The sequence below is a fragment of the Ammodytes marinus genome (genome assembly GCF_949987685.1).
Source record: "Ammodytes marinus genome assembly, chromosome: 10".
Classification (NCBI taxonomy): domain Eukaryota; kingdom Metazoa; phylum Chordata; class Actinopteri; order Uranoscopiformes; family Ammodytidae; genus Ammodytes; species Ammodytes marinus.
The window spans coordinates 25065458-25076145 of NC_137214.1; the positions used below are offsets into that span (position 1 = coordinate 25065458).

At 42.5% G+C, this 10688-nt stretch overlaps 1 protein-coding gene across 3 annotated transcripts; it reads left to right on the forward strand.

Annotated features, from left to right (window-relative positions):
• Window positions 1-281: 281 nt before the first annotated feature.
• nocta (nocturnin a) lies at window positions 282-10311 on the forward strand. 3 transcript variants are annotated; one of them, XM_080034971.1, is made up of 3 exons: window positions 282-655; window positions 7692-7973; window positions 8346-10311. In XM_080034971.1, the coding sequence occupies exons 1-3, from the start codon at window positions 463-465 to the stop codon at window positions 9215-9217; spliced, it is 1347 nt and encodes a 448-aa protein (XP_079891097.1). In that variant the 5' UTR covers window positions 282-462; the 3' UTR covers window positions 9218-10311. The 3 variants fall into 3 exon arrangements, with proteins under 3 accessions (XP_079891097.1, XP_079891099.1, XP_079891098.1); XM_080034973.1 differs by lacking the exon at window positions 282-655 and adding an exon at window positions 5286-5389; XM_080034972.1 differs by lacking the exon at window positions 282-655 and adding an exon at window positions 6684-6824.
• Window positions 10312-10688: the final 377 nt, after the last annotated feature.

Here is a 10688-nt window from a genome sequence, read left to right on the forward strand (position 1 = left end):
CCAAACCACTGGTGACAGGAGGGTATCCATATGTAGATTTTTACAAATATAGACAAAATCCGTTTTCAAATCAAACTTAAACAGCAAAACACATTGTGAAACGAAGTTTAATCACTTATTATAGAATATAGCCAATAGTATCGTATGCCATTGCCCTCTCTTCAAAGCATTGTGGACTAGCCCACTATCGGCCAACCCCTCAGTGGCCGGTGTTCCGTGACTCACGGGGAACATGCAGGGAACATGATGTAACTTTTGCCGGTTTCTGTCGATGGTTTTTGCTAGCTTCAGAAGTACAAAGTCGAACAGCGTGTAGGGGGAACATTCTCAAGCTTTGTAACATAGCCTAAATGGTTCTTTTTGGTTAGTGTAGGTGAAAAGGCAGTGACGTGCTGCCCGGGCCGGTATTGTACAGCTCGTTCTCCGTTGGACTCTGTAGGCTACAGTAGGATACAGTGAAGAATGAATCCAGTCCGTCGTTGTTCGTCTTTATTGAGCCAGCTGTGTGTTTCCTCGCGAGGGGCACCGGCAGCCAGGAGTCCGGGAAAACGGTACTGTCACCCCGGTGGTGGAGGAGAGGGAGGAGGAAGGGGGGTGAAAGGGACCAGTCCCCAGATGAAACCGAGCGGAGCATCCCACAGCGGGGCAGCGCCAGGTAGGCAACTGTACACAGATTACACCTCAGCATTTCATCAAGTAGGCCTAGGTGATGCTAAACAGTTCACACAGTGAAACTTGAATTCGAGTTGTCCTTTCTACCAAACCACGTTAAAAAAAATTAACTTTTAAACGGCGCGCTTTTTTATCACTAGCCTGCCAGACCCCGACGCGATATCATCACTGGTTTACAATCTGATTTTTCATCCATTTAGGCAAGTAGGCTACAGTCCACGTGGGGTACCATTCGTCAACTATTATAAGTCCACTCCTTTTCATTCTTGCTAAATTTTTGTAAATTGTGGTAACACCTTTTTCTATAAATTTAACATGGGCTAAAGGCTACTAAGGCACTTATGATTCAGAAGATGTTAAGTTAAGCTAGGGCCTACTCTGTGATACATCTTCTTTTCTATTATTTAATTTTACAGCGACATTTTATACCTCACTTCAGCATCTAAACTGTCAGACTAGAACTGAGAATGATGTCACTTTTGTGAAGCGGATGATGTGCAGAGGAATAAGGTCGCCTCTTTCTTGTCACTGAACTGTCCTCCTGTGTAGGCATTTAAACTACTATGCTTAGCATGGTGGGCTGCCATGCCTGTAATACACAGGGGGGAAACCCTGGTCTGGTTGATTAATTCCATAAGGTGGCATATCCAAATGTCTCATGTTTAGTCTGACCAACAGTAGGCTACAACACCAGGGCCGGCGGTAGCCAAGGGCAAGGGTGGGCCGTGCCCACCCAAATGTGGGCTGTGCCCACCCAATCTAAAAAAAAAAAAAAAAAAATGTTTTTTTTTATTTTAATTTTTTTTAGGTGGAGGTCCAGACCCACTATCAAACGGACCTGTTCATTCGCTGTCCAAGAACATGTCAAATAAAATTCAGACAATTAATTAATACTAAAGAATATACCATTACCATGCATTGCTTCTAATTTTATTATTGGGTGGGCAGGACAGCCTGCCTCCACGTTACCCACCCACTTATAGTGGTCACTGGTCAGCAGAGCCGGCCCGAGGCATAAGCGAAATGAGCGGTTGCTTAGGGTCCCGACTGCCAGGGGGGGCCACCCCAATTTTTTTATTTTATTTTTTTAGTTTGTGTGTTTGATATGAACATCATATTATGTAAATGTAAATTATCATACAATAAAAGGAATACAATGTTTTGGTAGATAGTTAATAGCTTAATAATTGAATCAGTTCATCTGGGAGGTAATCCGAGGTTAACTGATCACGTCACGTTCAAGTCCATGGCATGCACAGTGTGTATTGAGTTTATTTAAAAATATTTGAAAATGGGGCTGCCCTCAGTTGCCCATGCACTGTGTATACTGTAGTCTATAGCCTATTTCAGCCTCGTCTGTGGAAAAAAAGATAACTGGACAACAGAGTTCTTCTGCTTCGTTCCTCTCACTGCATTTAAATTAATTCATTATATTACAGAAAAATATGTCCCGTAAAAGAAAAAGAGCACCAAGCCCATCCCAGAGGACCCTCCATAATATTTTATTATTCCTCAGATTTAGCCTCTTAATTTTCCTCTCAAAGTGCACCAGATTCATGCATTTCACTTAAAAAAGGTTAAAAAAAAATCTCCCGGGGGGGCATACCCCCGGACCCCCCTAGCAGGGTCGTGACCTCGGCTGGCTACTATTTTCACCCAGCTGGACATCAGAGGCAATAGTGGAAAGACTATATATCTATATAGTGTGTATAGTATATAGCTCTGGACTACCACCATCCAGGTTGCCCAGTCCCAAAGCTTTCTCTTCAATCAGCTCAGGCTGCCTACAGTTAATACTGCGATTAAAAAAAAATATATACATTATATGTTGTATATATGTATATTATATGTTATTCATAAACATTTGGGGGAAAAAAACATGCAAGAATCAAATCTCCCACACAGCAACACTCAAAGTTTATTTGCATATTGTGTTCTACACAATTCACACTAAATGTGCCAAAAAGCAGACACAGAGATCGTACAAGGGCAAATCTAACTGTCTAGAACCGGGCCTGTACAACACCTGAATATATTCAATGTATGTAGGCCTACTGTTTAATGATTATATGAATGTATTTCCTCATACTGGAAAGCCTGGAATAAAAAAAAATAGCTGGATAAATGCCTCACAATTAATTGATTTTGTAATTGATAGCCTATTGCCTAAGAACTAGCTAGAAATAATACTTAATTCAATAGTGTCTTGGTGATTGTCACACACAAAACCAATTAGTCAATCAACCAATCAGTGGCCTCTTTAGTTTGGCACAGTTCTCCTCATCTCTTCAGCCATGGTTGCTAAGAATGCTCCTCTTAGGTAACATGTTCTATTTAATCCCTTCAAAACCTTGACACAGGATGTCCTAGATGTTCTCAGAATTTGGCTTTTAATCAGACCTCTGTCTAATGATCTGTTATGGAAGCAATTTACGTCCTGCCACTGCATACCGTGACTGTGCACTTCTTATCCCTCTGCATTAGGCGCTACAGTTATCTAGCTTACAAATAGGCTGATTAATCAATATGGAGCCTAACCTTTAACCCTGCAATAACTGAAGTGTTTGTACACTTGGGAGAAGTGAAGACAAATGATGAGCACAGCTGCATGACACATCGTTGTCTTCTTTAGTTTCTATGGTAAACCCATTAGTATGATTAGCAAACATTCACTCATTAACACATCCAGCAGTTATGAGTCATGTTTGCTTGTTTGCTTCTACTTTGTCTGTAACTGGGTCTGTTTGCCATTTCAACTGCTCCTATGTTAAAGTTAACAATGTCTGGGGAGGCTCCAGTCTTCAGCACTAGGGTGGAGGAGGTGTGACTGACCACCAATCAAATCAGGTGTGTGGAGAGGAGGGTATGGAAACCTCTGTGGGTCTCTTGGTGTCTAAATGAAAACTGGTGAAGGTATTGAAATACTGGCTGTAATGATGTCTATTGTGTGCTTGAGAGAACCAGTTTCTCATAAAACTTCATCAGAATGGGGTTGAGGTCCAAAAGGTGGTATTCATTTAGACAGACTGCAGACTTTAGGGTACAGGGACAATGTTGGGTGGGAACCCTCTCCTGTGACGGCAATATGTTAAACGTATGACCACCGGCCAGGGGATGTTACCAGCTTTGCTCACGTTCCCTCTCAGCAGGGTTCTTGTCACATCTGCTATGGACCAATGACATTGGCCCTGGTCCTCCAGAAGCAGGGCACATGGCACATTCCCTCATGACCGGGATAAGCAGCAAAACTGTGCCTCAAATTAACCTCTCAAATGGTTTCTGTGTTTATGTCCTCTTGGTTTAATCTCCATTAAAAAGCTCCATGCAGATCTTCACTGGCCTCCATCTTTAATGGGATTGGTCAGCCTCTGTGACATAACCGTCCAGTAGAGAAGACATGGGTCAGTCCGTTCAGTAGCTTTTCATTCTAGTGTAAACACTATTATACAACTGACCTGAGGGCTGGGATGGAGTTTTTGTTTGCACATTTAACACATTTTCTAAATCAGATAGGAGAGACACTTTCAGTATTGAACACAATAGAAACTGAGCAACTTACAAATTCTGCAGTGTGTGCCGTGCTGTACACCTTTTTACAGCAGGCATAGCAGGGAAAGCACAACTGAACAAGAATAAAAGCAGCATGATGAAAGTGGGTTCACTTGAATAACTTGATGGGACATTTGTGCTCTTCCTGTTTTAACAAGTTATGATGTATGTTGGTGGAAAGGCCTGAAGGGACACAGCCTCAGTTTGTACATTACCAGACTGCAGTCTTCCTCAGTGTATAATAAACTGAATGGTGCTGGTTTCACCGACTGATCAAATTCCAGAGCATTGCTTCTCTGCTGTGGCAAGCACATTCCAATGAACTGAATTGCCATATTAGATTAAGTGGTACAGGGTGAGAACTGAATGAAGGGTTGTCCTGTACACTATGTGACCTTAACTAAGACAGGGAGATGTCTGTGGTCCTGCTGAATTCCACTGAAGGACACATAGAGGTGTTATAGTATGATACCATTGTTTGAGTTCAAATCCTCCAATAATCGTTAATCAAATATTATATTTGACCATTTCTTTAATCACTTAGAGTGTATTATGAATCCACATTTGGTGCTCTAGTGAGTATGTGTGGCGAGTTAAACTGGCGAGTCGAGTTAAACTACTGTGTGTGTGTGTGTGTGTGTGTGTGTGTGTGTGTGTGTGTGTGTGTGTGTGTGTGTGTGTGTGTGTGTGTGTGTGTGTGTGTGTGTGTGTGTGTGTGTGTGTGTGTGTGTGTGTGTGTGTGTGTGTGTGTGTGTGTGTGTGTGTGTGTGTGTGTGTGTGTGTGTGTGTGTGTGTGTCTGTCTGTATGGTGACAAAGGACCATGTCATCCAGTGCAACATGTGGCTCATCCGTGTGATTTTAATAGTTTTTGGACAACAACGGAGCCTTATAGCTCAGAGGAAGGGAGATAAGGACAGATATCTGGACTGGGCCAGTCAGTGACTGAGTCATCTTCTTCATGTGGCGGCCACAGCAGCAGTTACTGTCTGTCTCATGAGAGTCACATTGGTCTTCCATACACACAACTAGCAGACTGTCGGCCGGCTCTGATGGAGTAAAGGAAGGAGAGCGAGTTATGAAGAGACTACACAAGGCAAGAACAAAGGAAGCGTGTTAAATAACCTGAGGAAAGACTGAGAGCTGTTTTCTTCATCCATTTTCTTCTATGTAAGTGTTCTATGATACTCCACATAATTATGTACGAATGATGAATTTAAAGGAGGTGGACAGGAAATGGTTTTGTTATTACTAATTAAGATGCACCAGCAAAAGGAAGGTAGTATGTAAATGTTCAGTTTGAATTTGTTCAGTTACGGACTGGAGCCGATACATACAGTATGTCGGGGTATTTTGAGGCCAAGCTAGTAGTGTGACTCAAGGGATGACGGTGTCAGTTGATGGGCTGGTTGAAGGTTAATAGTTTGGGTTTTAACATAAGGATCTTAACATACAGGAATGTATTGCTGTGCGGTCCGAGCAGTTCTTATTAAAATGATTAATCTATTCCACAGATCTGGAGTATTTACTGAGAATGCTTGGTCACTTCTATTTTTTTGATCTGGATCTGGGAACTTCCAGGACCATCTGATTGGACGACACAAGTGCTATGTTGACTGGAGTGTGAATATGTAAAAGCTCAGATAAATAAAGAGGCACCATCCCATTTAAAGCCTGAAAAACAGCAAAACAATCGTAAAATCAATCCTGAAGCAATACTAATGACATTCCACATTCACTTCAGCTGTACCTTATGTTTGGATTAATAAAATGCTAAACTAACTTAGAAGGGGACCAAAGTCAACCATTGTCATTGCGAGCATTTACTTACAAAAACCTGCCTCAAAGAGACAATAGCATGACTTCAGACATAGGATTTGTTTTTACTCGAAAGCAAAACTAACTACAGGAAAGGGTGGACACTGACTCTAAAATCCGACTAGTAGGCTAACCAGGTTAAGAAAGGTCTCAAACCATGCTATTGTATCACAAAGAGAACACACTCAGTCTCTTTCTCTTCCCTTCCTCTGTCCTCAGTTAACCAGAGAATGTGTGTGTGTGTGTGTGTGTGTGTGTGTGTGTGTGTGTGTGTGTGTGTGTGTGTGTGTGTGTGTGTGTGTGTGTGTGTGTGTGTGTGTGTGTGTGTGTGTGTGTGCCATCAACACCTGTTGGACATTTAAACCCCTCCCACTTACTCAATTACTTAGTTACTGTCCTCATACATCCCTTCTCTCCTTTTCACCTTCCTTTGTCCTTTGAAAGGTTTGCTTCCGGTTCGTCACTTTCGGCATCTCTCATCACTATGGCGACTGTTCTATTGAAGACACCTTATTGGTCCTCATGTGTGTCTCTCCCTCTCCATGTCTGAGACAGGCTTACTGTGTCTCCCAGATATCTAGAGGTCATTCTGTTGCCCTGCGAGTGAAAAGGGAGAGAGGGGGAGGGATGGAAACTGAAGATTTGTGTAGAGAGGGAGACAGACATACTGGAGGACGAGACGGATAAAGGATGAGTCACAGCATGCACAGAGACTATGGGCTCCAGCTATATGAAAGAAGAGAATCCAAGGGAAGAGGGCAGGAGTGCAATATAGACAGACAGACAGGTGGGTTCTGGTCTTCAGCTGTAGAAAGAACAGGGAGGATAGTTATTGACATGATACATGTATAGGCTCTGTAAATGGGTGTGTAAAGAAAGTGGTTTGGACAGACCCACTGTAGCTAGCAACAGTGCTAACCCTGACTTTTTTTTCAGCTCACACAAAGTATGGACAGGTAGCAGATCTTGGTGATATATTCACTTGTTTTTCATTCAGAAGAGAAATTTTTGTTCTTGATTTGTCAGAACTACAGTGCATTTACAGTACACACACAGATAATTGTGCCACAACCAAACCAAACTCTGTACAACTGGCTAGGTTCAAGGATACTGATGTTTGAGATTGAACATGGTTACGGTTGGTGTTGTGCAGTAAATGTCAAATTAATGATCTGAAGCTGTAGTGATTTTCATTGATTTCAGGGATATTGTGAATGTAAACATATCAGACTGATAGCAGTCTACTAAGAATAGGATGAATTTCCAGTCCGTGTCCTCTTACCTTTGCATGTTCTGGACTGTTGGACTGTTTGTTTTAGTCAGCACAGTGAGGGGTCTGAACAAATGTTGAGTCAGTTTGTTCTGAAACTTGTAACATCCAAACCACCCACAACAGAACAACAAAACCTGTGTCCTTTGTGCTGTCTACAGTACTGACTGTGGGCTTGCCTTAATTTATGTTGACAGTGAAGGTATACAACCTCTCAGTTAAAACAATGTTGTCATGCGTTCATACTTCCTGCCTGGTAGGCATGCTGGCAGAAGTTGCTCTTTACTGACTTCACCAGACTTGACTACAGATCACGTCTTAAAGGTTTGGTATTATGACACCTTAAATGACCACATGTATTCCTCCTTGTTTCCTTTGATTCAGTTTATCCAATGGGTTGCAGCAGCAGCAGCAGGTTGTTCGGTACATTGGCCCAGTCCCTGAACAGCGCACCCTTGGCCCAACTAGAGCCATATTCTGAGGAGAACCCAGACCAAGACCTGGTTGAGATGGATCCAGACCAGCTGCTCAGAGAGTGCAGGGAGGCCCTGCAGAGGCGTCCGGCCCGGCCACAACGGGATCTGGTCTATCCCAGCAGCATTGCACCTTGTCTACACACGCAGAACCCCTCCATACGGATCATGCAGTGGAATATACTCGCACAAGGTAAATATATGTTTATAAAGTTAGATGTGTGGATTTGCGAGGACTACAGTGACGTATAGAACATTTGAACATTATTTAGATACATGGTGTTATTTTGGGATGGCATTGTTTGTTTGTGGGTCAGTCTGTCCACCACTTTGGACGGAGATTGACTGATTGGATGGACAGAGATTACATTCTATAGAGACATTCATGGTCCCAAGAAGAGGAAGTCTATTGACTTTGGTACAATCAGATGTTCATGTTCCCCTCAGGATGAATTTTAATAACTTAACCTCTAGTTCCATCATGAAGTTGGCTGTAGAACTTCATTCTGGTTTAATTTTGGTATGAATTTGGCCTGAAAATGCATCTTCTTCTCTTTCTTTCCAGCTCTTGGTGAGGGATCGGATGGATTTATCCGCTGTCCACTGGATGCTCTCAACTGGCATGAGAGGAAGTACCTGATCCTGGAGGAGATCCTCACCTATCGCCCCGACATCCTGTGTCTACAGGAAGTGGACCACTACTTTGACACTTTCCAGCCAATCATGGCCAGCCTGGGTTACCATGGCAGCTTCCTGGCCAAACCCTGGTCTCCCTGTCTGGATTTAGAGCAGAATAACGGTCCTGATGGCTGCGCTCTGTTTTACCGCCACTCACGCTTCTCCCTCCAGACCACTGCTCACCTCCGACTGTCGGCCATGATGCTGCCCACCAACCAGGTAGCCATCGTCCAGACGCTGACCTGCCAGATGACGGGCCGGCAGCTGTGTGTGGCCGTCACCCATCTGAAGGCTCGCAGCGGCTGGGAGAGGCTCCGTGGTGCGCAGGGTGCCGACCTTTTGAGAAGTTTACGCAGCATAACGTCCCAAGATGGCGGTGGCAGCAGCCAGAGCGAGGCGGCGTCAGGCACCGTCCCTTTGGTTGTGTGCGGGGACTTTAACGCAGAGCCTTCAGAGGACGTGTACCGGCGCTTCAGCTCCTCCCCCCTCGGCCTGGACTCTGCATACAAGCTGCTAAGCTCTGACGGACAGACGGAGCCGGCCTATACCACGTGGAAGATCCGCCCCTCTGGAGAGAGCTGCAGCACTCTGGACTACATCTGGTATACCCATAATGCTTTGAGTGTGGACTGCCTGTTGGACATTCCCACAGAGGAGCAGATAGGCCCAGACCGCCTCCCTTCCTACCACTACCCTTCTGACCATTTGTCACTGCTTTGTGACATCAGCTTCAAGGAGGAGCCCCATAGGTTGATGTAGGCGGCCAATCACAGTAGCCCTGGACCAATTGAAGGACTGAGTCAGTGGAATGCTTCTTTAGAAACAAAACAGAACAATGGCATCATTCATTTTGGCAAGAACTTCATTATACAATATTATATAGCACAATACATTGGGATACGATGCATATCGTGATATAAAGTCACAATATGCATAGTATATATATCACTGATATTCCACATAGTTCACTGAAAATGTAAAAACAGAGCTGAAATAAAAGTTACTGTGTACGATCTAGGTGGTCTTAATACATCACATTGCACTATATTGATAATTCAGCAGAACAATTTAGTCAGAATTTTTTTTATTTAAATTTTAATTCAAATTCAAAACTCGGCAATTTGATGCAACTAGCCATACTGGGTCATCTACAGGAGAGGAGGTTGTGGTTCACAACTCGTTTGAAACGTTTTTTTTATATTGATTTGTGGAGCTGACGATACAGAAATCATGAAAATAACAATATATTTTCCTATGGATTTTTTAGCAGTGCGTCTGTGTCGGCTCATCTTAGAGCCAGCAGACGAGAGGATGGGTTTATGGCATGGCACATGACATCTGATTGGTGTGTGTGAATAATCTGTAATCATGAGATGGACAAAAGCCCAAATAAGCATTTGTAATTTTAAAGATAGCCGTAGCGAGAAACACTAGAATAAATGAAATGAGACAATCCCTGTAGTTTCAGCAACACTAACTTGTGTTAAAAATGTTCTGTTTGTGCAATTGAATTCAGCTGAAATGGCAGCTAAGGGCTTCATATGCTGAAGTTTGTAGAAGCCAATTATATATATATATATATATATTTATTTTTCCAATATATACACAAGACTTTGACCTTAATTTTATTAAATTATAATTTTTAGTTTCATGAGTTGGTTGGACCATAATCAACATCTTATCTTATAGTGTTCCTTCCTATTATATATTATTAAATTATTTTGCATTGAAAAATCTGTCAATGTTTCTCCAATTTGACATTGGTAGTCCTGACACTGTTGCTGCTGTGACTACATTTAACATAGAGTAGAAATGTTATTATATGAAATAAAGTACTTATTTTTTTATTGTTATTGTCGTCCTGTTTGATTTTCTGGCTAGTCCACTTTACCGATAATGGATTGTATTGTGAAAGACCATGTGTTCCTATACCCATACTGCCATACTATTTAGTATCCTAGAAAAAGGTTCAGGATGTATGTCCCAATACATGTCTAACGCATTATGCCAAGAATACCAGGATGACCAAATACATCCAATAGCATGGAAACCAGCATGCCTTAGTATGTATAAGAGTAAAAAGAAAAAGTATGGGATTTGGAACGCAGAGGGAGTTTTAAATTAGCACACAAGAACATGAGGGAGTCCGTATTACATTGGTTTGATAGCAGCCAATTAGCTTTTATTTGGTAAAAAATATAATAATCTAGAAACCTCCCACACATATGTC

Bases quoted from the DNA above. Each gene is read 5' to 3' on its own strand.
- nocta (XM_080034971.1), top strand. From the start codon at position 463: ATGAATCCAGTCCGTCGTTGTTCGTCTTTATTGAGCCAGCTGTGTGTT. The intron at 656-7,691 runs GTAGGCAACTGT...CCTTTGATTCAG, and splicing joins CCACAGCGGGGCAGCGCCAG to TTTATCCAATGGGTTGCAGC. The intron at 7,974-8,345 runs GTAAATATATGT...CTTTCTTTCCAG, and splicing joins GTGGAATATACTCGCACAAG to CTCTTGGTGAGGGATCGGAT.